The 25436-nt window shown below is 46.0% G+C and overlaps 1 protein-coding gene across 1 annotated transcript in view; it reads right to left on the bottom strand.

The window, feature by feature from the left end:
• LOC119397257 (DNA polymerase zeta catalytic subunit) overlaps positions 1 to 25436 on the bottom strand; it is a 42427-nt gene that overhangs the window by 4236 nt on the left and 12755 nt on the right. The window contains exons 3-9 of the mRNA XM_049416766.1: positions 16409 to 16483; positions 15319 to 15400; positions 14886 to 15031; positions 11473 to 11561; positions 9673 to 9759; positions 6157 to 6241; positions 4005 to 4149 (exon numbers count right to left, since the gene is read on the bottom strand). Coding sequence (XP_049272723.1) covers positions 4023 to 4149; positions 6157 to 6241; positions 9673 to 9759; positions 11473 to 11561; positions 14886 to 15031; positions 15319 to 15400; positions 16409 to 16483 — 691 coding nt within the window. The 3' untranslated portion in view covers positions 4005 to 4022. The remainder of the gene's footprint in view (positions 1 to 4004; positions 4150 to 6156; positions 6242 to 9672; positions 9760 to 11472; positions 11562 to 14885; positions 15032 to 15318; positions 15401 to 16408; positions 16484 to 25436) is intronic.

Below are 25436 nucleotides of genomic sequence, written 5' to 3'. Positions count from 1 at the left end.
CGCAATTTGGACAGAAAGTCCGAAAAATCGGACGCTGAAGAGTTTCAGCACCTGAAATTTCGGATGTTCTTATACATTAACATCTATGGGGCCGGTGATGGTGCCACGAAAGCATCCGAATTTTCGAGCATGTCCGGAAAATCGGGCGTCCAAAAAATCGGCAGTTGACTGTATTTACATGATTTGGTACAAATGAAGTGGTGTTGACAACACTTTACTAGGCTTGTGCAAATAGTAAATTTTAGGTTCGTAGCGAATTCGAAGCGAATAGTGATTTGGTCTAATAATTTCAAATCGAATTCAAATGGTATATATCACATATTATATTAGAAAAATGAGCATATTTGTCATGACCCAACTAACCTGCCCAATATTTTTTTTAATTGAAACAAGGCATGTGCAAATGTCATTCTTTTTGGTTCAAAGGAAGTGGAAGCAACCTTGAATAATAGCAGGCTTTGACTTTCGGTAGAATGCAAGTGATAACCTGTGTACGATGTTACGGTTTAAAATTTACTATACTTAGAAAGCCAGTCCAACAAGCTTTTAAGCTTAAAAAATGATGAATTGATGCGAGGGTAAAATGTTCATTTAACTTTGAAGCTTTGCCGCAGTGCAGATTTTCCCTGGAAAGGTGTATTCACGGTACAGCACCGCTCCACTGCAGTGAAACCCCTTTACAGGGGGGGAGGTTGCAAGCGGGCTAATATACGCCTATTCGTTCATTTCGAATACAGTCGAACCCGCTTATAACGAACTCGAAAGTGTCGCGAAAAGTGGTCGCTATATCAGTAGTTCGTTGTATATGGACTTGCCTTTAAAAACGTGCGTTTAGTGGCCAAGCCATTTTTTTTTTTCTGTGCACTTTTATTAAAGCGCACTCAACCCCTCCGGTGACAAGCTAAGCCTTTTCGCGTCGTGAAGCGACACCCGCTACGTGCTCACGAGTGAATTACCCGCCTTTGCTGTCACTTGACACCGTTTCACTGAAGCGCGGTACTGCCACGTGGAGCCGATCATCCCTGGCTAGTTGCGTGCAGCGCGTCCCCTACTCGGCTCGCGGAGTCACTGCCGGGCCGCTTGCTGTATGCCATATGCGCGCGCTTGTAAGTTCTTCGTGCCTGCTTCACTCCGGACCGTGCACGGGTGCGGCGAGTAGCCTGTTCGTTCAACACGGCGAAAACAAGCATTTTGCAAGCAACGCGCACTCTACGTCTCCGCGATGCTCCCGCGGCCCTGCACGACGATGTGCGGCGCACTTGAGTTCTCACCTAGTCAAACACGCAGTATACGCTCGCTGTCAGTGCATCGACTTTTCTCGGTGCCCGCGCCGCTCAACAGCTAGCTACTTTCGTTTCTACAAAGCGAGGCGCAGTTTAAAGCGGTTTCGCACGACACGGCGGCGGCGAACTTGCGAACGGCAGCATGGTGCGCTCGTACCACCGTCAATCCGCGCAGTGTACGGCGTACTACGCCGCACTCGCAGCCGAGCAGATATCTAGAGATGACTGTGATATAAGGTTGTCGGCTGTAAGTCATAACTGCACGTTCACCGACGGCCGCCACCTCGCCTTCGCTCTTTTCTGGTGCTTATCCGCGAAGGCATCGCCGCAATCGCGCGGAAGTCGTAATCACCGATCGACCGGTCTCTGCCGTTACCGAAAAGACGCACGACCTTTTGCGGCACATTGTGGCGTCGACGAGTTTAGGGACGCAGTGAACCTTTATGCGATGAAAGCTATCGCGGTTATCACATCTTGCATTTATGCCTTCTTGCATTCCAAGGCATCGTTTGGTTCATCGTAGGCGGTCGTAGCTGTAGAGAACGGCGTCAGGAAAGGTTACCGTGCGAAAGCTGACCGCAAGGCTTCATGCTGCCTCCTTTTTTTTTTTCCCCCTCACTGCCATCCTGCCACTGAGGAAAAGGCTCGAAAGTGAGCGACCTCGCTCGCAGCGTCCGAAATCTGCGTGCGGTGCTCGCCGATCAGGGATATCGCAAGTAAAGTTGAGCGGGGCACGCGCGCCCCTCTCACGCTTTAGAAGGCCTGTTTTAACTTTTTTTCGCTTCGTATGCGCCATATTTTTACCGCGACCGCGTCTGAAGTGTTCGTTGTAAAAGTAAGAGGCTTTGAAAAATGTTCGCTATATGTGGACGCAGCTTCAATGTTTAGCATTGGAAAATCGTAAGTGCACCGAAATATGGTCGTTATAACCGATAGATCGTTATAAGTGGGTTCGACTGTACTACAAAATTTCCGATTTAAATTCGAATCGAAGTGAATTCGAATACTGTAATATTCGTTTGAATATTCGCACAAGCTTACACTTACACATGAAAGGAAAAGGCGCAATTTCCTCAACCTCTCCTCCAACTTCTGTGGAGGCCCAACTGACATGGCGGACAAGGGCACGCTCCCTTCAGGTCGGGAGTTCCTCATCTGCTGCGCGGATTTCCCTCTCGTACTTTGCGGCTGTGAGTTTCTGCAGCAGTTGTTGGTGCCGGCATTAGTTCCGGTGGGAGACGTCATGTGTTTTCTGCACACGGCTTTCGCAGATGCCAAACGAGTGCGCACTTTCGTGTTAAAATGTAGTGCGAAGCAGGGCCCAAAACAAAAAAATTCCTTTTGCACGGTAACCCATAGACCTGGCAGCAGCATGCTGTCTGCCGTGCCAAACGAAACTGCGCTGCTAGCTGCTGCGTAGTGACACGTGTGATGTAACGAGCAATATTGGCACGAGCCTGGAAAACTTTACTTTCGCCGTTTTTTTGGACATTTGCGGGTTTAGTAACAGCCAACCGTCACTGACAGACGTAGCACAGAACACCTACACATCGCCATCACAAATTGGCGTCGGAACGCATTTTCCAGCTGGCCAGCACCAGCGCATTTTGTGCTCGACTGATGTCTGTCCGCATCAAATTTGTTCCCAGCGAAGTGGAGAAGGTGTGAGCCCCTTTTGTTATGAAAGCTCATATCAAAGGAAAGTTATTTCACCCACTGAGGACAGCTACGTCCATTTTGCGGGCCCGAAACGTGTCTGTGAGTGGCGCAAACAAAGGAGGGAAATCTTAGCTGCTCACGTCCACCAGGAAAAGTTTCTACGGGCCGAAAATGGGTAAATATCTGGGCCTCAATGCAGGCTTTCTCAAGCAACTTCGTATGGACCAAGCTTGTCAAGGTAATGACCTTTGAATCAGCACGCGATCAAGGCGTATCCAAAACTGGATCGCCGAAGGAAAGGAACTGCGTGCAAAATAAATTTCTCTTTCTGCGAGGGTGAATTGTGCTTGCCTTTTTTTTTTCTTCTGATCGTCAACATTGGGTGTGCATTACATTCGATCAAGTATGGTATAAGCAGAAGCTGCACTTTGCACTTTTGCGCTGCACTTTTTCTAGTCTGTGCACCCTGATCGAGCTACCTTTTGTAAAATAGCGGCAGGCTGCGGTGACAGCCATTAACCTTTCAGATAGGTCAAAGCTCGCGAGGATAATTGGGTTTACGCGCACCCTTTAAAAGCGCTGCGATTTGATTTTCAACGAATGAAACAATTATATTTATTTTCCTTAAGTTCAAATACTTCGAATAGTAAAATCCCGGTGAAAATCGAATCGAATAGCAAACACTATTAGAAAAATATTCAGAAGTTAGAATATTTGCACACCTCTAATGGAAAGGATAACGTTTACTTTTTTGTAGGTGGGCAGGCATGGAGGATTATGGCAGGTTTTACATTCATAGCTGGGAAAAGTTAGAGCAATATATATAGCCTCATGTAAAGAAAACGCCTCATCAAAATCGCAGAAAAGAATGTGTTACATCAATCTTTTACTCTAGTCTCTTACACAATCCTATATAATCTAGAAAAGCATCGGGACATAAACACAAGACACCCAGCTAAGCGCGCAGACATCGAGCTGACTTCAATCACAACAAGCAACAAAATATAGCAATCCCTGAATGACACTGGAAGTCCAAAAAAGAAATGTGGAGGAAACACTCACGGATCCCGTGGGAAGTATCTAGCAGTCGGGAATGGTGCTTCTTCCTGGACTGCTTGGCGATGCCTGAGGCCAAGAGAATGGGTGAGAAAGAGAAGCAACCATCTCCACAGACCATCGACATGCCCACCTACCCGTTTGGTCCTGCCTGCAAAAGCGAGAGAAAACAAGTGGCACATTGTCAAACAAGGAGCAACATGGCTGTCTATGCTCTCTCGATTTTGAGCCCAGTCCATCGACAAGACATAGACTTTAAAAGAGAGTTTGAGAATTCGGGAACCAAGACACTGGGTTCCCAAGCTGCGTTGGGTAGGCTGCTCTTGCGTTTGGAGGATCAGCAGAGTTTGAGAATTGGGTCAAATGCACGGGGCGCCACATTTGGCGAAGTTAAAATTTGCAAGATGCAGGCCATACTGCGTCGTTTCTCGCGCTACGTCTGTGTCGTCTCGCTGGCGACCCAAGACACCTTGGGGACTTTTGCTAGTTTTAAATTTTTGGGTCTTGGGTGAATGCAAGCGCAAGAGCTTATGAGTGGCTTGGGTTCTGTGCATGCACCCTGGCGGCTTGCAAATTTCTTGGGTCCCCAAGCTCCTTGGGGCCCCAATTCTCAAATTCTCTAAAGACACACACACACAGAGCTTCCCACAATGAGCATCTGGCTGTTCCCTGCACCGACTGTAGCTCCACAGCAAACAGAAGCAGAGGCTATGCACACTCCATAGCTTTCATAGATAGCACATATTACGACTACTGACAATCATTTCAGTCTTGGCAAGTACAACCGACACAAGTGTAAAGCAGAACTATTTGACAGCAGAAATTTGTCGGTTTTTTTAATGGGCAGGCCCTAAAGTGGATTAATGTTCAATGAAACCTAGTGGATCCCACGAGTGTAAGTTAGCAGTCAAACAGTTTCGTCTGCTGAGTTTAGTTTCCCGCCATATTTGAGATTGTGGGTCTTTCTGACAAGAATGAATGCGATCCCCAGGGTAGGGGGGAGGGTTCAAGCGCGTCAGTGATTAAAAGGGGAGTGCCAGATTAACTCTTTAGGGGGTGGGGAGCAGGCCATCGTTCTATCCCCGTTGTTCAAATGAAATCCATTAAATGGCCCATCAAAAGTGGAACTACACCTTCAGAAAAGCAGTCATCTGCAACAATACATCGCACATTCAGTAGCTACGAAGATACGGGAAATATGCCATCACTACACAGAACTGGCAAATAGAGATACCGTGCACAAATGAAGACACCACCCACAACTTACGAGGTTATAAATTGATTTGTGTGGAATGCTTTAACGCCACATGGTGTACTACCCCTACTCAGCCACAAGTCCGGAGATGTATACAAACGCGTGTGCACCAGTTCAAATATTTTGTAAAAGAAATGGTTTTAAAATGTTGCCTCGTCACGTCTTTCATAGTGCGTAAAATAAATGCTTCTAGAGTAGATTATATCTTGTTATTTGGGAGCTACCATTGCAGATTGTGTTTGTCTACTGTTGGGCTACTATTGTGCCGAGACTTCGCAAGTCCCAGACCCTCAGGGCCCGGCAACCCTGCTACATTTAGCAAGAAGCTGCATCCCATCTTAATACAGCACATCTGTCTGGCACCAATGTTGAATATATATGTAGATGCGGACAAAACATTAGGATCAGGAAAGTGGTCTCCACCGTGTCACACAGAAATCAAGACTACACTACAGTTGGAAGGGTAGCGCTAGTAGACACGGACTAGAGGAAGACACACAGACACACAGACGGAAGTGCTCTAGCAGCTGGTTTTTATTGAAAATCTGCCCTACATATATACATCGCTTTTATGGCCACGTGACAATTTCAGCGCACTGACGAATTGAGGAACATAATTTCTTTTCCTGACAACACTATCAACGGTGGCCATAAAAGCGATGTATATATGTAGGGCAGATTTTCAATAAAAAACCAGTTGCTAGAGCGCTTCCGTCTGTGTGTCCGTGTGTCTTCCTCTAGTCCGTGTCTACTAGCGCTACCCATCCAAGTATGAATTTCCAACTCGCCCAAGAAACAGCACTCCTAAAACTACACCACAGGACGGCAGCCCTCCCGAAACGTACAAAAGCTGGGACGCACATTGACAGGCTCAGGCTCAATGTTGCAAGTGGTGGTACTCACTCTTCCGTGACTGGCCTGGTCAGCAGCTTGTCAAGCCTGGCCAGATAGAACCGCTCACTCTCCGTTGGGGGGAAGCTGTCGTCCTCTGCAGGATTAGTGAAAAGCATTCACTGGTGGACTGAAACTTCAGAAAACTGCACATCAGTCATGAGGGTGTGCTGCAGTAGATGAATTCAGGGGTGAGATGGCTGAAACTGAATTGGGAGCAGTTTTTGGAGCAGCAAATTTCGATTTTGGAGCAGAAGAACCTTGATTTGGAGCAGCTAGCGGCATTTATTATGTCGTCCTAGGAGCTTGAAAAAGCAAATTTTTAGCAACTTGGGGGACAAGTACATATTTTAAGTGGCTTAGAATACACATAACACTGAAAGAGCCTTTAGAGAAAGTTTTTTTTAACAGATTATCGCCAGGTATGAACTACACTACCATTTTACATCCCACGCAACCTATCTAGCCCGTGTAACAAACATATGAAATAATCGAAAAAAATGTTCTGGAAACTGGGTTCACCTCAAACATTTGAAAAAAAGAAATGAAAAAGCATCGCACTTTTTAAAAAAATTGCAATCGCACAAGAATTGTAGTTACGTAGCAGTAGGCCTTTGCTTAAGATCAGTGATATGATTTAGCATATAGTAACTACTTTGCATGTTTGTACGTCTGCTTTTAACAGTTGACAACAAAAGCACGCTGCACCGCTGTTCGCTGTCACCTTGTGTGGGACCACCTTCAAGAGTGCGGCATAGGTGCCAAGAAACCTCGCCACATCGACTATCTCGTCAAACGCATGCATGTGGTACTGAAGAGCCGCGCCGTTATAACCGTGCAGTACGCTTTTAGTGGGGGACGACAAAAACGCACTTCGCATCAGTTCGCTGCCATCTTCTCGCGCAAAACTGCTAGAACAGGGGTTCTAGAACGTTCTCACTTTGGAGAACCCCAACGACTTTTCCAGAGTGCCGCAGAACCCAGAACTTTTTCTTGAGCATGAGAACATCGAAAGCGGGGGGGGGGGGGTAGTGATAATGCCTCTCGACACGCAATTGTGCAAGTTTCATGGCACACACTAGACGACGAGTCTTTAGTGCTGCTACCACGTGGGTCTCTCACTACTCGCAGACACCCAACGTGCGGATGCGGCATGCGATGGTTTCATTGAATGCAAATTTGCTTGTCTAAATAAAAAAAATTAGTTGCTTATTGGGGTAAAACGGAAGCGCGTTGCATTTGTTCTGGCCGCCAGCAGAAGATGTCTTACGCGGAACCCAGTTTGAGAACCCATGTGCTAGAGCATCGCGGAGATGCGTCACATGCAGGTTGACGCCGCAATGACGCAACAAGGTACCTGGCCAAGGCAAACGCGCTTGTAGGTGACCACACACAGCAGCGTCGATACGAAAACCGCAGTGACCGGAGGAACGTGCTACACACAACAAAGAACCTGAGAGTTAACCTCGCCACACATGCCACTCGGTAGTTTTCGCTAAGCGACAGTAGTGCCAGAACACACAGCCTAGCAAGTAGAAGCAGCACGCTCGGGGCACGGAAGCACATTTTTGCGGGGTCACGCATATTTACAACAGTCCAAAAAAGATTATGGCAGCACCATGGGAGCCTTCATTAGAAAGGTGCATAGAAGAAACACGCTTGGGTGAGTCTGTGTTCTGCGAACGTCTTTATTTTCTTGGCATGTCTGGCGCTGCTTGAAAAACCACGTTGTCAATTCAGCCTTTTGTTTCCCCACTGAAGCTAGCATGGGCATCAAAATTCTTGCTTTTGGAGCGGTGCGGCGCAATTTTTGCGATTTTCATGCTTTTGGATGCGCTTGGTGCAGGAAAATGGAATCGTATCAAAAATGTGCAATATGCGCAGCTGTCTCACCCCTGTGAATGTTATTTATCTACTTGTTTACCAGTGTACCCACTGTCCTTTCAATCGCATCATAATTGTGTGGGGGCAGGGGTACATAAAAGGAAAACGTAATACAGGTAACAAAAAAAAACGCCATGACATGTTCATGTCTATACAGTAAAACCTCATTAATTCAAACTTGGTTATTTCAAAAGCCCACATAATTTGAAGGATTTCTCCCTTCAGAATCAGATATTGACTGTATTTATCTTCCGGAAGCTCGAACACTTCGAATAGTCAAATTCTGGTGCGAATCAAATTGAATAGCAAACACTATTAGAAAAATACAGTCGACTGCCGATTTTTCGGACGGCCGATTTTCCGGACATGCTCGAAAATTCGGACGCTTTCGCGGCACCGTCACCAGCCCCATAGACTTCAATGTATTAGAACGTCCAAAATTTCGGACGCTGAAGCTATTCCGCGTCCAATTTTTCGGACTTTCTGCCCAAATTGCAGGTCCGAAAGGCATTATTTGAAGCCCCCACCTCTGCCGCGTCTATCATCTCGTAGGTTCGAACAAGGGCTTTCGCGAGTCAATCTGTTTGAGACAGTAGCAGAGTCCGAAAGTCAGCTTTGCCGCAATGCCGAAGCGTTATGGGGTGAAGCAGACCAGAAATTCAAAGGGTCCGCTGTCGCGCGCCGTGCGGCGATGTTACGGATAAGCAGCGGAAATGCACGGAGGCGTGATGGCGGCAGCTGGCAAACACGCCAGTACGACTTAATCGCTGACAACCCTTACGATAAGCATCTTCAGTTAACTGCTCGGTAGTGCACGTGGCCTAGCACAGTTGCATGCGTAATGCACGCATTCAATAGGCGAGAACCCAAATGCACCATGCCACCATTCCTGCTGCCTCTTTGTGCGAGACCGCTAAATGCGCCGCATAAACACGTTGCCTTCGCGGACGAAACCAGCTCGCCATTGCCGCGCCCGTGTGCGGTCAAGAACTGAGTGCGCATCACGAACCCTTTCATGATAAATGCGTGCGTACGATACAGCAACAGTAAAGTGACGGCGTCAGCTTAGTTGGCGATGTACTGCACACAACTAGAAACGATCGGCTTGACACGGCAGCAAATGCTGCATATCGGCAGCGATTCGGCGATGTGTGTGCGCATATGTGCACACGCATCGGGGAAAGCCGGACGAGTCGTCCGTTCTTCCGCCACAGTCCTTGTGTTCCGCATCATCGTTTACAAACGCTTCATGCGAGATAGCCGTAATCTATTCCGCGCTTTGGTGTTATCAGCGGTGCTCATCACGAGACGCAAAAGTGGCGGTTGGCACGTACGTAGTTAAGCGGGGTTCGCGGGAGGTACCGAATGTATTTGCGAGAGCCTGGGCGTGCGCCAAAATGCCTGGTAATTGTACTGGGAGGCATTAAAGCTATTTCGGACGTGGCTGTGGCGATTTGACCACTTGAGCAGAATAAAAAAGCATGAATTTGTTTTTTCGGACTGCCCGACTTTTCGGACGATTTCGCGGTCGCTAGGGAGTCCGAAAAATCGGCAGTTGACTGTATTCGAAAGTTCTAATATTCGCATGCCCCTAGTTTACAGCCCAACTACCCACTTGAGACAGACAATTCATCGACAGCATACCTAGCGAAAGGGGCGCCCAAGAGACTGGCTCCTGCCGACGCTCTTCTTCTTCTTGCCACAGAGCTGCCAGTCCTGGATTGAGCACCTCTGCACAACCAGCGACAACAAAACAGCGCTGCTAACAAATGAAACAGCATCAACAAGACACAAGCAGGCTCACTGGTGGTGCACAGTTTACTGTAAGTGCTCACAAAGGTCTGGCCACCTTGCATGCAGAACAAACTAAAGCTGCGAGGGAAAACTGCTCATCACTACAGCAGGATCAGAAACCACCAGAACAACGGCAATCGCGCGTGCGACCGTGATTGACAATCTAGCAAAACAAAGCACATCTGAGCTGTGGTGGCAATTCTATTCCTGAAGTATTCCGTTGCAGATACTGAGACACAGCATAGTGCAGATTCTTTCGATGCACATGGTATGGCAGCGTCATCAATCGAAGAACATGTCCAATCAACACTGGACGAGTGTAAAACACATCATGCGTTCATCGTGTGATTTCTGCACAAAGAGAAACTAAATCGAAGAAAAATAATTTTGGAAGCAGTCGTGGGCATTTGTTGTACAAGATGGCAAAATGCGGTGGTACGGAGGCATTGCCTTCACCAACTTTTGTTCATATATGCCTCATGACAACTTTTCTGCACAGCATCATTGCTTCTCAAGCACGGTTTGTGGTGCGCTTTAGAAATGGAACTGCGAGCGTCCAATCAACGACGAACAATGCCACGCAGGGCAGAAACTCTATGTTGACAAAAACTTTTTTGAAATGCACAGCCAATTTCAAGTGTACAAACTGTACACGCAAAATTGGCTGGAGGTAAGCAGCAGAGGTGCTGCAACACAGTCAGCCAAGCTCAAGAGCGATGAAGAAGTCTCACGTCTTAAACAAACGCATTTTTACTGAACCACTTCAACTTTTCAGGTGAAACTGTTTCCAAACAAAAATTATGATCTCACACAGTGGCCCTTTTTTTCTTGTGGTCATTGTATAAAACTAGCATTAACCAACACAGCAATATAGCTTCTCAATCATTATTCTCAATTTCAACTAGGGCAACACATATTAATGAATACCACAAAAGGCAGCTGTGCCAAGTTTCCAAGAAATAGAATTTCCCGCTAAACTTACTAGAGGAAATTCTGCCACTAGAATCGCACAGTTGCCACGTGAATTATGAATAGCAAATGGATAGAGCGATCTCTGTGCTTACAGCTTAGACATTCTTTAAATTAAGGTATTCATTACACATTATCCCATTAAGCATCCTAGCAATCACATTTTTTTCTAAACACATGGTGCCAAGTGTCTGCAAAAATGCATTATTCATTAAGAACTTTAATATCTATAATGCAATAGGCGGTGCCTAAACTCAGGCACCGGCAAGTTTTGAATGCCATTCATTGAGTAATTGTGTGCACCGAAAGTTGAGCCCAGAAACACGCCACCGACACCACATTTAGAACGCCACTTCTACTTTGTTGAAGAGAATCAATTCGCAAAGTCACAAAGCCATCCAGAGCCAGCATAAAGTTTGGACACATCCACATACAAGGACTACGCTACTGATCATTCTTGTTCTGGCCAAATTACCACACTTTGAGCCTTCATATACATCACCGCCTACTCCCTCAGGTAATTTTTTCAGGGACACCCTACCACTTGTGATGGCCAGGCATCAAGCCTTAAATTTTCCAAGTGAGGAATAATGAATGGCAAGGCAGCGAGGCCAAGGAACAGCATAAACAAGCAGCGGGGGAGTCAGAATCCCCCGGTTCACTCAAGTGCGGCCACAGCACCTTTCTCATTGGCGTTGAGTATGTCCTTCGCACAGCAGTCCAGCTCCAGCTCACACGTCGTCTGCTTCTCCAAATCTCCAAACAGCTCCCTGCACAGTACACGGAGTCATTAACGTATCAAAAATAAAAAAGTGGAATGAACAGTGAACATAGCTGAGGTCAACATGGCAAGCAGAGTTCTTCAATCCCACGAGTTGCAGAACTCTCTATAGGCTCCATGTATCAAAATCATGACACGCCATTGGCTGGAATGGCGGAGGTCTGTTGATTGTGATGCCACCTGAAGGCAGAAAAAGGAGCTAATAGACGGCATTTTTGTGTCTTCCGGTGCCCAAGCCCGGCAAGGTGATGAAGCAAGCAGCATGCTTATGCCTGCGGCTTGCATTTTACCGATCATACTGCAGCCATATACAACTGTTCGACTTTACTGGAAAGCACTTCTTCTCATCCTTGCCACAGCAACTCACGCAATGACAGTGAAGAATGCAGTGATTGTGATGATGTGGTGCATTTTCTGCCCTCACCCCCAGGTGGCCAACAGTTTAATATCTTCTATTACTATCTTCTATTAGATAGCAGTGATAGAAAAAATGCCGGCTCTGAGTAATTACCAAAAGAGTAAAGATGAAATAATGAAGGAGGCATTTTATGATAACTCAAGGGGAAGCACTTTACTGTTTGAAGCAAGGTCGCGTGGTCGTAGAATGCATAGTTATAAAGCGCGATTCAGTAAAGAAGATGAAAAATGTACATTCTGTGGGGAAGCTAAGGAAACGATGGGGCTTGTTTTACCTGAATGTGGAGGTATCCACCTGGGTGCTTGTTCGGGCACTAGCCTACATGAAGCCTTGGGTTTTAGGGTCAAATATAGAAAGATAAACATGTCCGCTAAGAGACTGTTAGAGGATTGGTGGCAGAAAAGTAGAGAGCAAGGGCAAAAGAAATAGTGGAAATATTTTTTTCTTTTGTAGCGACATCGATTTAATCGAAGTAGACAAGGCATTAGGCCGGCTTAAAACAAAAAAAAAAGAGCTTTTTTTTCAGAGCTTGGTGGTGCACAGGTCACCACCCCGTTACGCAGGGGATGCTCATAGCATCCATCCATCCTTCTACAAATTAGTCCAAGGGCATGCCCAGGGTTAGGAACGTAGTTTCGCAACTGGTACAACTGAAGAACTCTGCATGGCAAGATGAAGTGCGAGCTATTTCAAGTTGGACTATGCCACACTGAAGCGTAATTAAGCCACAATGATCCATGAAACTGCCAGAAGTCATGGAAACAATTTGCCGTTTCGTGTTTTAAAAAACAAGGTCAGTAACTTGCACTTCTACGTGAACAACAGCGACGCCGGTGACTCGTAAGTCGGCTATTACAGTATAACCACATTACAACAGACCTTCATAGTGAAGAGGATTTTGGTCTGTTGTAAAGGGAGTATGTAAAATCCAAGTACTGTTACAACAGACTTTCATGTAAACACTGAATGGGTCTGTTATAACCGGAGAGAATTACGAGTCACAAACATGGTCTTATTTTTAACGGGGGACCAAAAAAAATGCGATTTTTGGAAAATCGCATTTTCAGTTTCTGTAGCCCATTTCTATCTGATTCCAAAATATCTTCGATGAAAACTACGTAGAAGTGCTATAAAAAATTTGTTTTGCGTCTGCCGACTTGGCGAAAATTGCGGAAATATAAAAAAAAGCGTTTTTCAAAATTATAGCTCGGCAACGGCGCAACTGGGCGCCACCATTTTGGGCGCGTCGTAAAGAGCATTTCTCCGCGTTCAAGTTCTCCGTTTCAGCTGGCTCCTCCATTCAGTAACAAGCGTACGAAAAACACGTTTTGGCTGCTTCTGTGGTATTACCGCAGAAGCAGCCAAAACGTATTAATGCTCGCTTCGGGATCGTCGTCTGCTGCTTGTGCGTCGCGAGGTCGTGGCTGTCGAAAATTGCGCTACTTAGTGACGCGTTCGCACTCGTTCTGTGATTACGGGCCGACGATAATTTGGAACGCTTTAGTTGGGCAGCTGCAAGCGGAAGCTCAATCATCAGATTACGATAGCGCGCCACACTCGTCGCGAACATCGCAGACGTGCGACTAATAGCGTTGACTCGTTGGACCCGCTGTTCGAGGTTCTTCTTATCAGCACTTCGAAGCTTATGACGAAGACCACCGCGAGACAACTCCTTGTACTCGCAATCGAGCATGACGTACTTTGAAAATCGGGCACCGCGGCCGCACATCGCAACCGAGCTTTCTACAAGATGTCGTGGTTAGGCCTAACTCCGTTCACGGTGCCGATGTACCAGCCAAATCCGAATTCTTTGCGGGCAAGAACATCGCGCTAGCGGGCATGCAAAAGCGAAGAAGTCGTAATGTCCTTCGTCTCAAGCAACGAATCGCATTGCCCGCTGGCTCCTCAGAACCACGGATGGGCATTTTGCGCATCGGCAGCGGACCCCCCGGCCAAGCTCGCCGCGCAGCGACCGCGCGGAGAAGCAGTGGCAGCGGCTCGCAATTTCACGTGTCAGCATCCCAAACGCAACACCAAGCACGCTGCGCGCCGTTTTTTTTTTTGTCGCTACAGCTAGGCATAGCTGATCATTGACAGACCGGGGATCGGCGGCCTTCGTTCTTAAATCGGTACGTCGATATCCGCGGTGCGCTGTTCCCGTCCCGAAAGTATGCTAAGCGATGTTTGAAGTCGGAAGTTATTGAATTTGGTATGTCCATGGTAGAAAAGTCCGCTCTAAAGGAGACCTGACCACCTTGCTGGCCTGAAATTTCAGTCAATTATATCCGAATATCCGTTGTACCAGAATCCGTTGTAAACGAAGCTCAATCAATGGAACTAATACGGAGGTCGGCATAACGCCGCAAATTGGTATGTAATATCCGAATGTCTGTTGTAAACAGATCCGTTGTAACGAGGTTATACTGTACCTACGTGCACTTAATGCGGGATGTACGACATTACTCTGCATATTGACAATGTTTTCAAACAGCATTCTTTTTTTTTAATCATGGTCATCATACAACCATTGTGTGACGTGAGAGTATCATAATTATAACACCATTTCACAGCTCTAAAGTAGCCTGGCGTAGCACTTTCCAGCTGCACATGATAGAAATTCAAATGCCGCAAATACACTTTCAGGTTTCAAGGAAAACTATCTCAAAAGCATGTTTTCCTGCAGAATGTTCAACTGGTGGACTTAAACACTTTTTCAAAAGTGAAAACACACTGGGGCGAGTGTACTATTTGAACATGCTGCTCGAATCAAACGCAGCCAAGAAAGTCAAAAAATGTTTACGTAAGCATCACACGAAGCTAAGTAACACCCATGTGGCATCATAGCCCGGTTTTCATTGTATTTAAGAGCAGTCGCATAGAAAAGTGAGCACTCACACAGGAAGGTTTCGCAGGCTCCAGATGCCAGGTCCATTGCCCAGGGCCTTGCTTCTGTCGTCGTGCGCCCAGCTCAGAGGCCGCCGGAACTTGAACGACTCCACGCGCACGAAGCTCATGCCGTGAAGGTTGTGGTCCACCATGAACTGCAAAACAATACAGCCCGTCGAGAGTGCCATTGTGGAATTGAAGGTTCACAATCACACTGCTGCCACCACAGTCCAGACATGAACAGCAACACGCTTCAGTCTTCCAGTATCATCATTTTCATTCCCAGCACAGTAATTAATTCAATTCTGCAGTTTCCCCGTGAAAAAACCCCGACATGATTATGAGGCACAACCACTGAACTGGCAGACCATATAACATGACCAAAATAAGCGTGTAACGGCTCAGAAAGAGAGGAGACAGCAGCCCCTGGTAGTGCACCTACCTGCAAGGCATAGGGAATGTGGGCCTCATGTGGTTGCATCGTCTGTTTCAGCACGTGCCCCGACAGCAACAGCTCTGCGACTCTGTGTATAGACAGACGTATTCTCTCAATGATTGCGATGAGATGATTCTCTCAATGAATGCGATGCAATCCAGAACTTGTGTAGTCACTAAGGCTGCAATGAAAACTTGCTAGTATGCAATTTCAAAACAGTATAATTCCAGGGAGAGGGGTAAATGAGGTTGCAGTGAGACAGCAGAAGTGATTGAAACACCACCAAGCTCACCACTCTTGCACAAGGCATACAAGCAAGTGTGTGAGAGGTAAAAGGCGGAAAGAACAGAGGAGATAAAGTTGATGGGCCAGCTGAACACGGCTCAGTCACTTGCTTCCTGGTGAAGCACAAGCAAAAATGGCACTACCTACTGCGGAGGAGACCCGCGTGCAGCGGGTGGGAAGCCTCTGAAACAAAACATAATAATCTCCCCAAATGTGATACAGACCCTCAGCTTTTAACAGGGAGAAAGCAGGAAAGTAAAACCATTAACGAGCAACTGGAAACAGTGTCTACCTACCAAAAAGAATGGCATGGGAGGGGGCTACTTGTTGGTATTCCATATTCAAACAGGTTCCGCGCAAAAGACATGAATTTGACGCAGTAAAACAGTGCCAGCGAAAACAAGGAACCAGACAAAGTTGAATGACATTTACGCCTATCGTTCCGCTTCGTCTGGTCCCTTGTTTTCACTGGCGCTGTTTTACTGCAAGTATGAACCAACTAGCCCAAAAATACGTCTTAACATGAATGTGATCATGCTTGTAGGATATGTTGGCGCTTCGCTATAAATAAATGCCAGTTGGAAATCTGCACTTGTCCATGTCGCTTCTTTGTCTACTGTGTCCGGTTTTTGCGCTGAACCTCTTTCAAAAGAATGGAGTTGTGACGTTTCAACCTCTGATTACTCCTCTAATGCAGCGAAACGATGATCAATGATTTCACCCACAGACGTACGCAGCATCTAACATGCAAGAAAGCACAACCGTAATGGAGAGAGCCTTCTTGCTCGGCCACTGCGAACAGAAGACTCACTTGGGCACGTGATTCGGGTTGTAGAGGTAGATTCGCAGAAAGGTCTCCTCTCTGTCATGGAACCCGTACAGGCGCCTGCACATGAGTAATTATCATATCATTAAAATCAGGAATGAGTCTGCTTTCAGCATTTTTCATTACCTTGACTCTATCTGAACCAATGTTTGGGAGAGTTTATTGGGCTGACTGATCTTGTTTATTTTGGGCGGATAAATTGACTGCACTCTCGCTGAGAAAGTGAAGGCTAGAGTTATATTTTTAAAACATCACACAAGCATACTACCTCTGGCACATCAATATGACATCACAGATTTCAAATTATTTGTTGTGTTTTGGCCATGTTGGTTCAGTAAAAGTTCCAAAAGCTGACTGTGCTCAACTACTGGTTACCTTAGCCTGTTTTACTGGTAAATACTTAACTAGGCTCTAACAGATACTCAAAGTACGTGGTGTCATGGCAGGCTAGTGCAAAAGCTTTGATCCAGTCTCACTACCAGTCTTCCCTTTGCACACCACTTCTGGCTTACCAAGCCCCGTTCCATGGCAACAGTGGCTTTCTTTTTTTGTAGAAGGGTAAATTAAAATATACGTTAATTATTTTAAATGCGAAGCATTTCTTAGCGAACTTCTGCGACTTTGAGCGTATCTATCTATCTATCTAGCCGCCTACGACTTTGTGCTCCCCTGGCCGTTTCGGTAATCGGATGTATACCAAACTTGGTGTGTCATAACATGGCCTTATTACGAACATAAATGACAGGTCATATCATGAAAATCATGACACACATGTCATGAACAGCATGATTTACATTCCACGGCCTTTGGGCTCTTGCAGCCGTTCCGTTAATTTCATATATACCAAAATTGGTACGGCGTGACAAGAGTTCATGACAAACATAATGACAGGTCCTAACATGCAAATCATGACGCGCATGTCATGTGCAGCATGATTTACATGACATGGTCTCGGGGCGCTCGCGGCCGTTTAAATTAACGGATATATACGAAAACTGGTATGACGAGACATTTCTGTATGATGAACATAACTGACACGTGGTAACATGAAAATCATGACATGCATGTCATGTACGACATGATTTACATGCCACGCTCATGGCGCACTCGCGGTCGTTTCGTTAGATTGATATACACCAAAATTGGTATTGTGCGATGTGACTGTATGAAGAACATGAATAACAGGTATTAGCATGAAAACCGTGACATCCGTGACATGTATGTCATGATTTACATGCCACGCTCATGGTGCATTCGCGGCCGTTTCGCTTGCATGATATACACCAAAATTGGTATTGCGCGACACGACCGTATGACGAACGTAAGTGAGAGGTGGTAACTTGAAAATCATGACATGCAAGTCATGTATGACCTGATTTACATGCCACGCTCATGGGGCGCTAGCAGCCGTTTCAGTAAATTGATATACACCAAAATTGGTATTGCGCGATGTGACTGTATGAGGAACATGAATAACAGTTGGTAAGATCAAAACCATGACATGCATGTCATGTATGTCATGATTTACATGCCGCGCTCATGATGCATTCGCGGCCGCTTCGCTAGCTTGATGTACACCAAAATTGGTATTGCGCGAAGCGACTGTATGACGAACGTAAATGAGACGTGGTAACATGAAAATCATGACATGCATGACATGCACGACATGATTTATATGCCATGCTCATGACGCACTCGTGGCCGTTTCGCTTGCTTGATATACACCAAAATTGGTATTGCGCGACGCGACTGCATGACGAACGTAAATGAGAGGTGGTAACATGGAAATCGTGACATGCAGGTCATCTACGACATGATTTACAAGCCACACTCATGATACATTCGCGGCCGTTTTCCTAGCTTGATATATACCAAAATTGGTATTGCGCGACATGTACGAAATGATTTACATGCCATGCTCATGACGCACTCGTGGCCATTTCGCTAGACTGATATGCACCAAAATTGGTATTGCGCAATGTGACTGTATGAAGAACATGAATAACAGGTGGTAACATGAAAACCATGACATGCATGCCATGTACAGTATGCTCCGTACATGCAGGTCATCGTGACATGCAGGTCTCCGTACATGCAGGTCATCGTGACATGCAGGTCATCTACGACATGATTTACAAGCCACACTCATGATACATTCGCGGCCGTTTTCCTAGCTTGATATATACCAAAATTGGTATTGCGCGACGCGACTGTATGACGAACATGAATAACAAGTGGTAACATGAAAACCGTGACATGATATCATCTATGTCATGATATACATGCCGCGCTCATGGTGCATTCGCGGCCGTTTCGCTAGCTTGATATACACCAAAATTGGTATTGCGCGACGTGACTGTATGACGAACGTAAATGAAAGGTGGTAACATGAAAATCATGACATGCATGACATGTACGACATGATTTACATGCCATGCTCATGACGCACTCGTGGCCATTTCGCTGGACTGATATGCACCAAAATTGGTATTGCGCAATGTGACTGTATGAAGAACATGAATAACAGGTGGTAACATGAAAACCATGACATGCATGCCATGTACGGTATGCTCCGTACATGCAGGTCATCGTGACATGCAGGTCTCCGTACATGCAGGTCATCGTGACATGCAGGTCATCTACGACATGATTTACAAGCCACACTCATGATACATTCGCGGCCGTTTTCCTAGCTTGATATATACCAAAATTGGTATTGCGCGACATGTACGACATGATTTACATGCCATGCTCATGACGCACTCGTGGCCATTTCGCTAGACTGATATGCACCAAAATTGGTATTGCGCAATGTGACTGTATGAAGAACATGAATAACAGGTGGTAACATGAAAACCATGACATGCATGCCATGTACGGTATGCTTTACATGCCACTGTCATGGTGCGCTTCCGGCCGTTTTGTTAACTGGATATATACCAAAATTGGTATGGCATGACACGAGTGCGTGATGAACATAAACAACAGGGCATGCATTGTATATACCAGAATATGCATTCCATTGGCGTGGTGTATACAGTAAAACCTCGGTAATTTGTACTCGGTTAATTGGGAATCCCGGATAATTTGTATTATTTGCGCGGTCCCAAATTTTTACATGTAAATTTAACCGGATAATTGGTGCGGCCAGTCTGCGACTTCCCGGTTAATTGGCACACTTGGCCGCGACTTCCAAGATATGCAAAGGGTGCTGCGAATCTCAGAGGCTGTAACTAAAACATGCATTTTTTTTTTTTTTTGATGTACGGATCTCGAAGGCCATGTTTTTTTTTTACCGGAAATATGTCGTAGACGCCATGTTTTAGCAATTGCCAGGCGGCGATGCGTGCGGTTGCGATCATGATCATCATCATCTCAACAGCGATGTTAGCCACTCTAGCGAAGTGAATGTTTTGTGGAGTCTTTGTGCCATTTGGATGTCGGCTGGCGAGCATTGTGCGATTCGGTGCGACTGCTCCATTTGTCTCCTGTCTCCGCTTGAGTGTCTTCCCTGTGAATTAGTTGATTGAGGTGTGCTTGGAAGGAAGATGCCGAAGTACAAGAGCTTGTCCCTGCACGAAAAGGTGTGCTTAATTGAAGAGGCCAGCAAGTCGACGGCGTCGAAAACGGCTCTCGCCGAAAAGCACCACGTGCCTCTGTCAACACTGTGCATCATCAAGAATAAGGAGAAAATTCTCGATGCTTATAGCAAGACGCACTCGTCAAAGCGTACACGAGTACGCCCGCCTACGTACGCCGACGTTGAAGCAGCTCTGATCGACTGGCTGCAGAAAGCCAACGCAGCACACCTTCCTGTGAATGGGACCATATTGCGTGAGAAGGCCAACCAGCTGGCGCTGCAACTTGGACATTCTGGGTTTAAATGCAGCAATGGATGGTTTTGCCGATTTAAGGAGCGCAACAACCTGACATTCGTGACTGTTTGTGGCGAGAGTGGCAGCGCGGATCAGTCTGTTGTCGACGGCTGGAAGCAGCACACCTTGGCTCCACTACTCGCCAAGTACGAAGCAGCAGATGTTTACAACCTTGATGAAGCTGCTCTGTTCTACAAAATGTTGCCTACGAAGACGTTCGCTTTGAAGGAGGCAGACATTAAGGGGCAGAAACAGAACAAAGATAGAATCACTGTTTTGTTTGGTGCAAGCATGTGCGGTGAGCACAAGCTGCCACTGCTTGTTATTGGGAAGACAGAAAAGCCTCGTTGTTTCAAAAATCCACGACTGCCATCCAAGGATGACCTGATCTATAAAAACAACAAGAAAGCTTGGATGACGGCTGCACTCTTTGAAGAATACGTGCGGCACCTTGACCGCAAGTTTGCGGCTGCAGGGCGCAGCGTTTTGTTCGTCGTCGATAATTGCCCAGCTCACGGCGACATTCAGAACCTGCAGGCAATCAGGCTGGTCTTTCAACCCCCGAACACAACGTCGCTATCGCAGCCGATGGACCAGGGCGTCATACACCATACCAGGAAAATATATCGCTACAATCTGTTGAAGCGAATGCTCCTTTGCTATGACAACGGAAAGGAGTATAACATTGACCTCCTCGGTGGTATTTGCCTCATTGTTCACGCATGGAGGCAGGTGGAGGCCACCGTTATTCGACGGTGTTTTGAGCACGCCGGTTTTGTGAAAGAAGAGGCAACCTCCGCTGAGTTTGCTGTCACCGCTGTCACTTGCCCGTTTGATGAAGAAGGGGAGACTCTCTGCGCTCGATATGAGGCTTTGCACGCGGACGAGGAGTGCACTCCAATCGGATTCTCCGAGTACGCAAATGTCGAGTGCACAGTGCAGACGTGTTACGCCGACATCGACAGCGAGATAGCTGCGAGATCGACCGATTCGGCCTCTAATGTTGACAGCGATGACGAGCCCTCCCGAGCACCCCCTTTGGCGGATGTCATCGATGCCTTGAGTGTTGTGCGCAGCTTCGTCGAGTGCAACGGCGGCGAGGCTGAGATGCTGCGCCTCATTGACAGGCTGGAAAATATGACTTTCAGTGCTGGGAACTACCGAACGCGTCAGTCACGCATGGAGGAATTTTTCTCCAAGTAGGCTGACTTGCCACAATAAAGGTGTGACTTCCGTACATCACGTTTTCTGGCTGATTTCTTTCATTTCGCGTTGTTTCGGATAATTGGGAATCCCGCTTAATTGGGATATTTTTCTCGGTCCCGAGGCCTTCGAATTAACGAGGTTTTACTGTACTAAATTGTGCATGCATGCGTGCATGGCAAACATGCGATATATGGTGGACTAGATGCCATGGCATGAATGTTTTCACTTGGTTCAAAGACAAACAAGGCGATATATGCAGCTCTTTGCTGGCTGCTTCGCATTACATCGATTCCCACAGTGCGTGGGATCTGCCGGATTTTTTCTCTTTAGCGCCCCTTTAACTACATGCTATGACGGCAAGCACAGGCGTGCGGACGGGGGGGTGCGAGGTCTGCCCCATACACCGACTTAGTAGAGAGGGGGGCGCTGCAATGAATCTTCGCCCGCCCTGAAAAGGAACTCTATGCACGCCTGTGACGGCAAGCTTCCTGGTGATCCCTCTGGTTAGACTATAGTCACATATACTGCTTCAAAGCAGTATATGTGAGCGCTATCGATTATTTATTAAAGTATTTGTGCCACTTGAAATGTGCGAACTGCACATACTCTCGACATCAGCAACGTGCTTGTCTTTATCGTGCCGTCTTGCCGTGTATCACTCGCCACAGTTTCGCTGCTCAACAACTTTAAAATTAAATATGTATTGCTAACTACAAATAAACACTTTATTAAAACAAAAACAACAGGCATATTTGTGATTTTAAGCGGATTTGTATTATTTGACTCTCGGTGACATCAATACGAAAATAAAGATCTGCAGCGCCACGCTATTTTGCGAGAGACGCCTGAACCACTCAACGGCGGTTCAGAATTGCCATGTAGCAGCGCGACAACTCCATTGAGTCAATAGAGTTGTGGCGTTTGAATGGCCTTCGGCTGGATGGCCGTTCAAAAGTGCCCAAAAGCCACATACCATGGTTGGGGCATTGCAAGCAGTGTGTCTTGCATAGACACATTGACTCTCAATTGAAGCGTCCCTCAAATAGAAAAACGCATAAACTTCTGTTTGCAATTTTCAAAGGTTCCCACACCATGCAACCGTTTCACACATTGTAGGCACCACTACTACTAAGTTATCCACAAATTATGCCTGCTTGTCTGCAAAGCCCAAACCTGACGAGGAGCCCTTTAAGGGGTTTTCATTTCCAAATCAAAAGCGTTACTCTTAGGAACTAATAATACATCTGAAATGTGCTGATACATCTGAAAAGGTGCCTGATTCGGGCATCATGCATATGCAGAAAGATTGCCACCCTGATTCAGTGTTAACCCTTTGAGGGTTACGCCATGGCATCACCTCACAGGCACCAAAAGGTTTTCGCCGTACATGCACGACACTGCCTATATGTTTAAAACACACACTTTTTTCGATCATTTCTCTTGCTTGGCATGTGCTGCCCCACTTCGGGAATATGTGCGAGTCTTTTCATGCGCCGACGTCTCTCAGTTGTTTTCTTTTTTCTTTCCAAAGAGGTGCACCGGCTTTCGCTCGCGCATCCGAGCACGCACACACGTGCGGCTGGTTTCTGTTTCATCCTTCAGGTAGTTATCGCTTCTCGTGCCCGCAGTCATAGGCGTGCGCAGGGTTCCCCATTAGGGGGGGCAAAGGGTTGTCGCAGCACCCCCCCACCCTTCTAACTCAATGTATGGAACAGATTTTGCGCCTCCCCTCTTAGGTAATTAGGGGGGGCGGCCGCCCCCCCCTGCCCCCCCTGTGCGCACGCGTAAACCCGCAGTGCTGATGGCTGTCTGGTTTCTAATCTCTCAAAGGGTGACCGCTTGTTACTCTCTCGTTTATTGCTCCCCGGGGTGCGATTACATCTGTTTCCGTGCGGCGCTAAATTACACAGACGATGCTGTCATGGTTGCATTTCCTGTTTTGAGGACTCGGAAAAACTAACTCCGTCTGTGGGCGATAAGACAAAGGATTATTATAGCTTCTTCACTTGTTTTGCTTTCCAGATGGGCACACAACGATACAGTTTTCTTCCATGCGCACCGGTTGCTCTGCTGCTAGTGAGTCAAGTGGCGATTCTTCTGATGTGGACTATTCCCCAAGTGCACTTTTGTATGTGTGTGAGCTGTGTTTAATACGTGTGTTTTTTCTAGGATTTTGCATGATGTAACAACAAAAATGATTTTTTGTCCCTTTACAATCATGCAAAAAAATTTTACACAATTTTTTCTTAAATAGAATGGTCTGAAGAATTTAATTTAGCAATGAAAAAATACAGATTTTTGGAGTGCATTTTGCGAAAAAATTCGAAACTCAAAGGGTTAATTTTTGTTGCATAAATATATGATGGACTTGCACGAAAGCAGCTCGGGCTTATTGGCTCGTAACAAATGAGTAATTGCACAAAATTAAGACACGGAAAGAAGAGTTGAGATGGCAATCATTAAAGTAAGCAGTTTGTATTCATGACAGCACCGAAATTCATGAACGTACTTAACTGCTTCGTTTGAAGATTACAGAAACAATGTTCCAGTAATCCCCAGCGCATTCTGTGAGTGCCCCGAAAATGGCACTCCACGTTGTTTCAGGCAGTTTTAAAGAACACCACTTTCATCAATGCAAGCCGACTGCGGTTTCTGCAACTTTCTTCAGCTACCGCACCTTTCTGTGCAGCATCCGCCTCTTGCGTATCTCCATTCCATTGTTATAAAGCACTTAGTCATTAACAGTTTAAATTTTATTGTTTGCTCAAACAAAAATGAACATACCTTTCAAAACAACTTGTGTTATTTTTTTTTGGCCAAATGAAGCATAATGAAAACACGCCACTCATGTTCATGCTATTACTACAAACACATCTTCCGGTGCAATAAAGTTTCATGTATCTCATTTGCCCACGAAAGAACTCGTGCATTCAATGGGCTTACTGAAAGGGCCTTGAGTACAACAAGAAAAAAGATGCACTGAAGAAGGATTCTAACTTTTAAGGCTTGTTTAGTACTTGACATCTCAAAAACTGTGTGATTTAAATGCTTTGGAGGTAGAACTTTTGCGTCAAATGTGATGCCCCAAGGTCGATTTTCTTTCTTTTTTACTGCAGAAGGAAAATATTCAGAGTGGCCTACGACAAAAAAAAAATTACCGAAATTTTTTTTTTGAGTGACTACAAAGTAAGAAAAGTATCTCCCATAGGTATACTGTCATTGCTTATTAATGAGTAATTACAATAAAAATATGAAAGAAGCTTATATTATTAACAAGAAAGTATGTTCATCAAAATAAATGCTTCACAGTTAGAAAGATGTGCTGATACGGTGTACACGGCAGCATCGTTTGTATATACCAGCACCCACCAGTGAACAGCTGAAATCACAATCTGTGGGTAATTGAGCTAGTGTCAAGAAGTCACATTTTAAGAGACTAGAAACCAGATCAACTTCAGTTTTTCGCAAGTGAAAGGAATGAAACGAAAACTTCTCGCCGCATACAGACCCCGATATGTGAGCGATTGTTGATGTGCTGGCCTAAGCAAATTTTGGAACTGAAACCGAAGGTCAACGGCACAAGAAAAAAAATTTCCTGCATCCCCGCAGGGTGACTGCACACTCTATGCCAAAAAAGTTGTGGAAAAATTGTTGAGTTTTTGAAACATACACGTAGAAACATAAATATACTAATTCACCCATCTGGGACTTGTGTGCGGTGCCGTGCCTCATAGTACTATATACCATCACTGACCTTCGTAAGGTTGAACAGAACGAAGTCAGACTGTACTATTTTAATGCTTTCAGGCCCAGCGATTCCCATAGGAATCATCAACTTTGTAGCTCAGTCGGCAACCACCTGGTAAAAAAGTTGGTCGTTCTTCTACTAGAGCTCATATTTAGCATTTGCTCTAGATGTGTTGCCAACATGG

The sequence above is a fragment of the Rhipicephalus sanguineus genome, chromosome 6 (assembly GCF_013339695.2).
Source record: "Rhipicephalus sanguineus isolate Rsan-2018 chromosome 6, BIME_Rsan_1.4, whole genome shotgun sequence".
NCBI lineage: Eukaryota > Metazoa > Arthropoda > Arachnida > Ixodida > Ixodidae > Rhipicephalus > Rhipicephalus sanguineus.
This window is presented reverse-complemented; position numbering and strand designations above follow the sequence as displayed.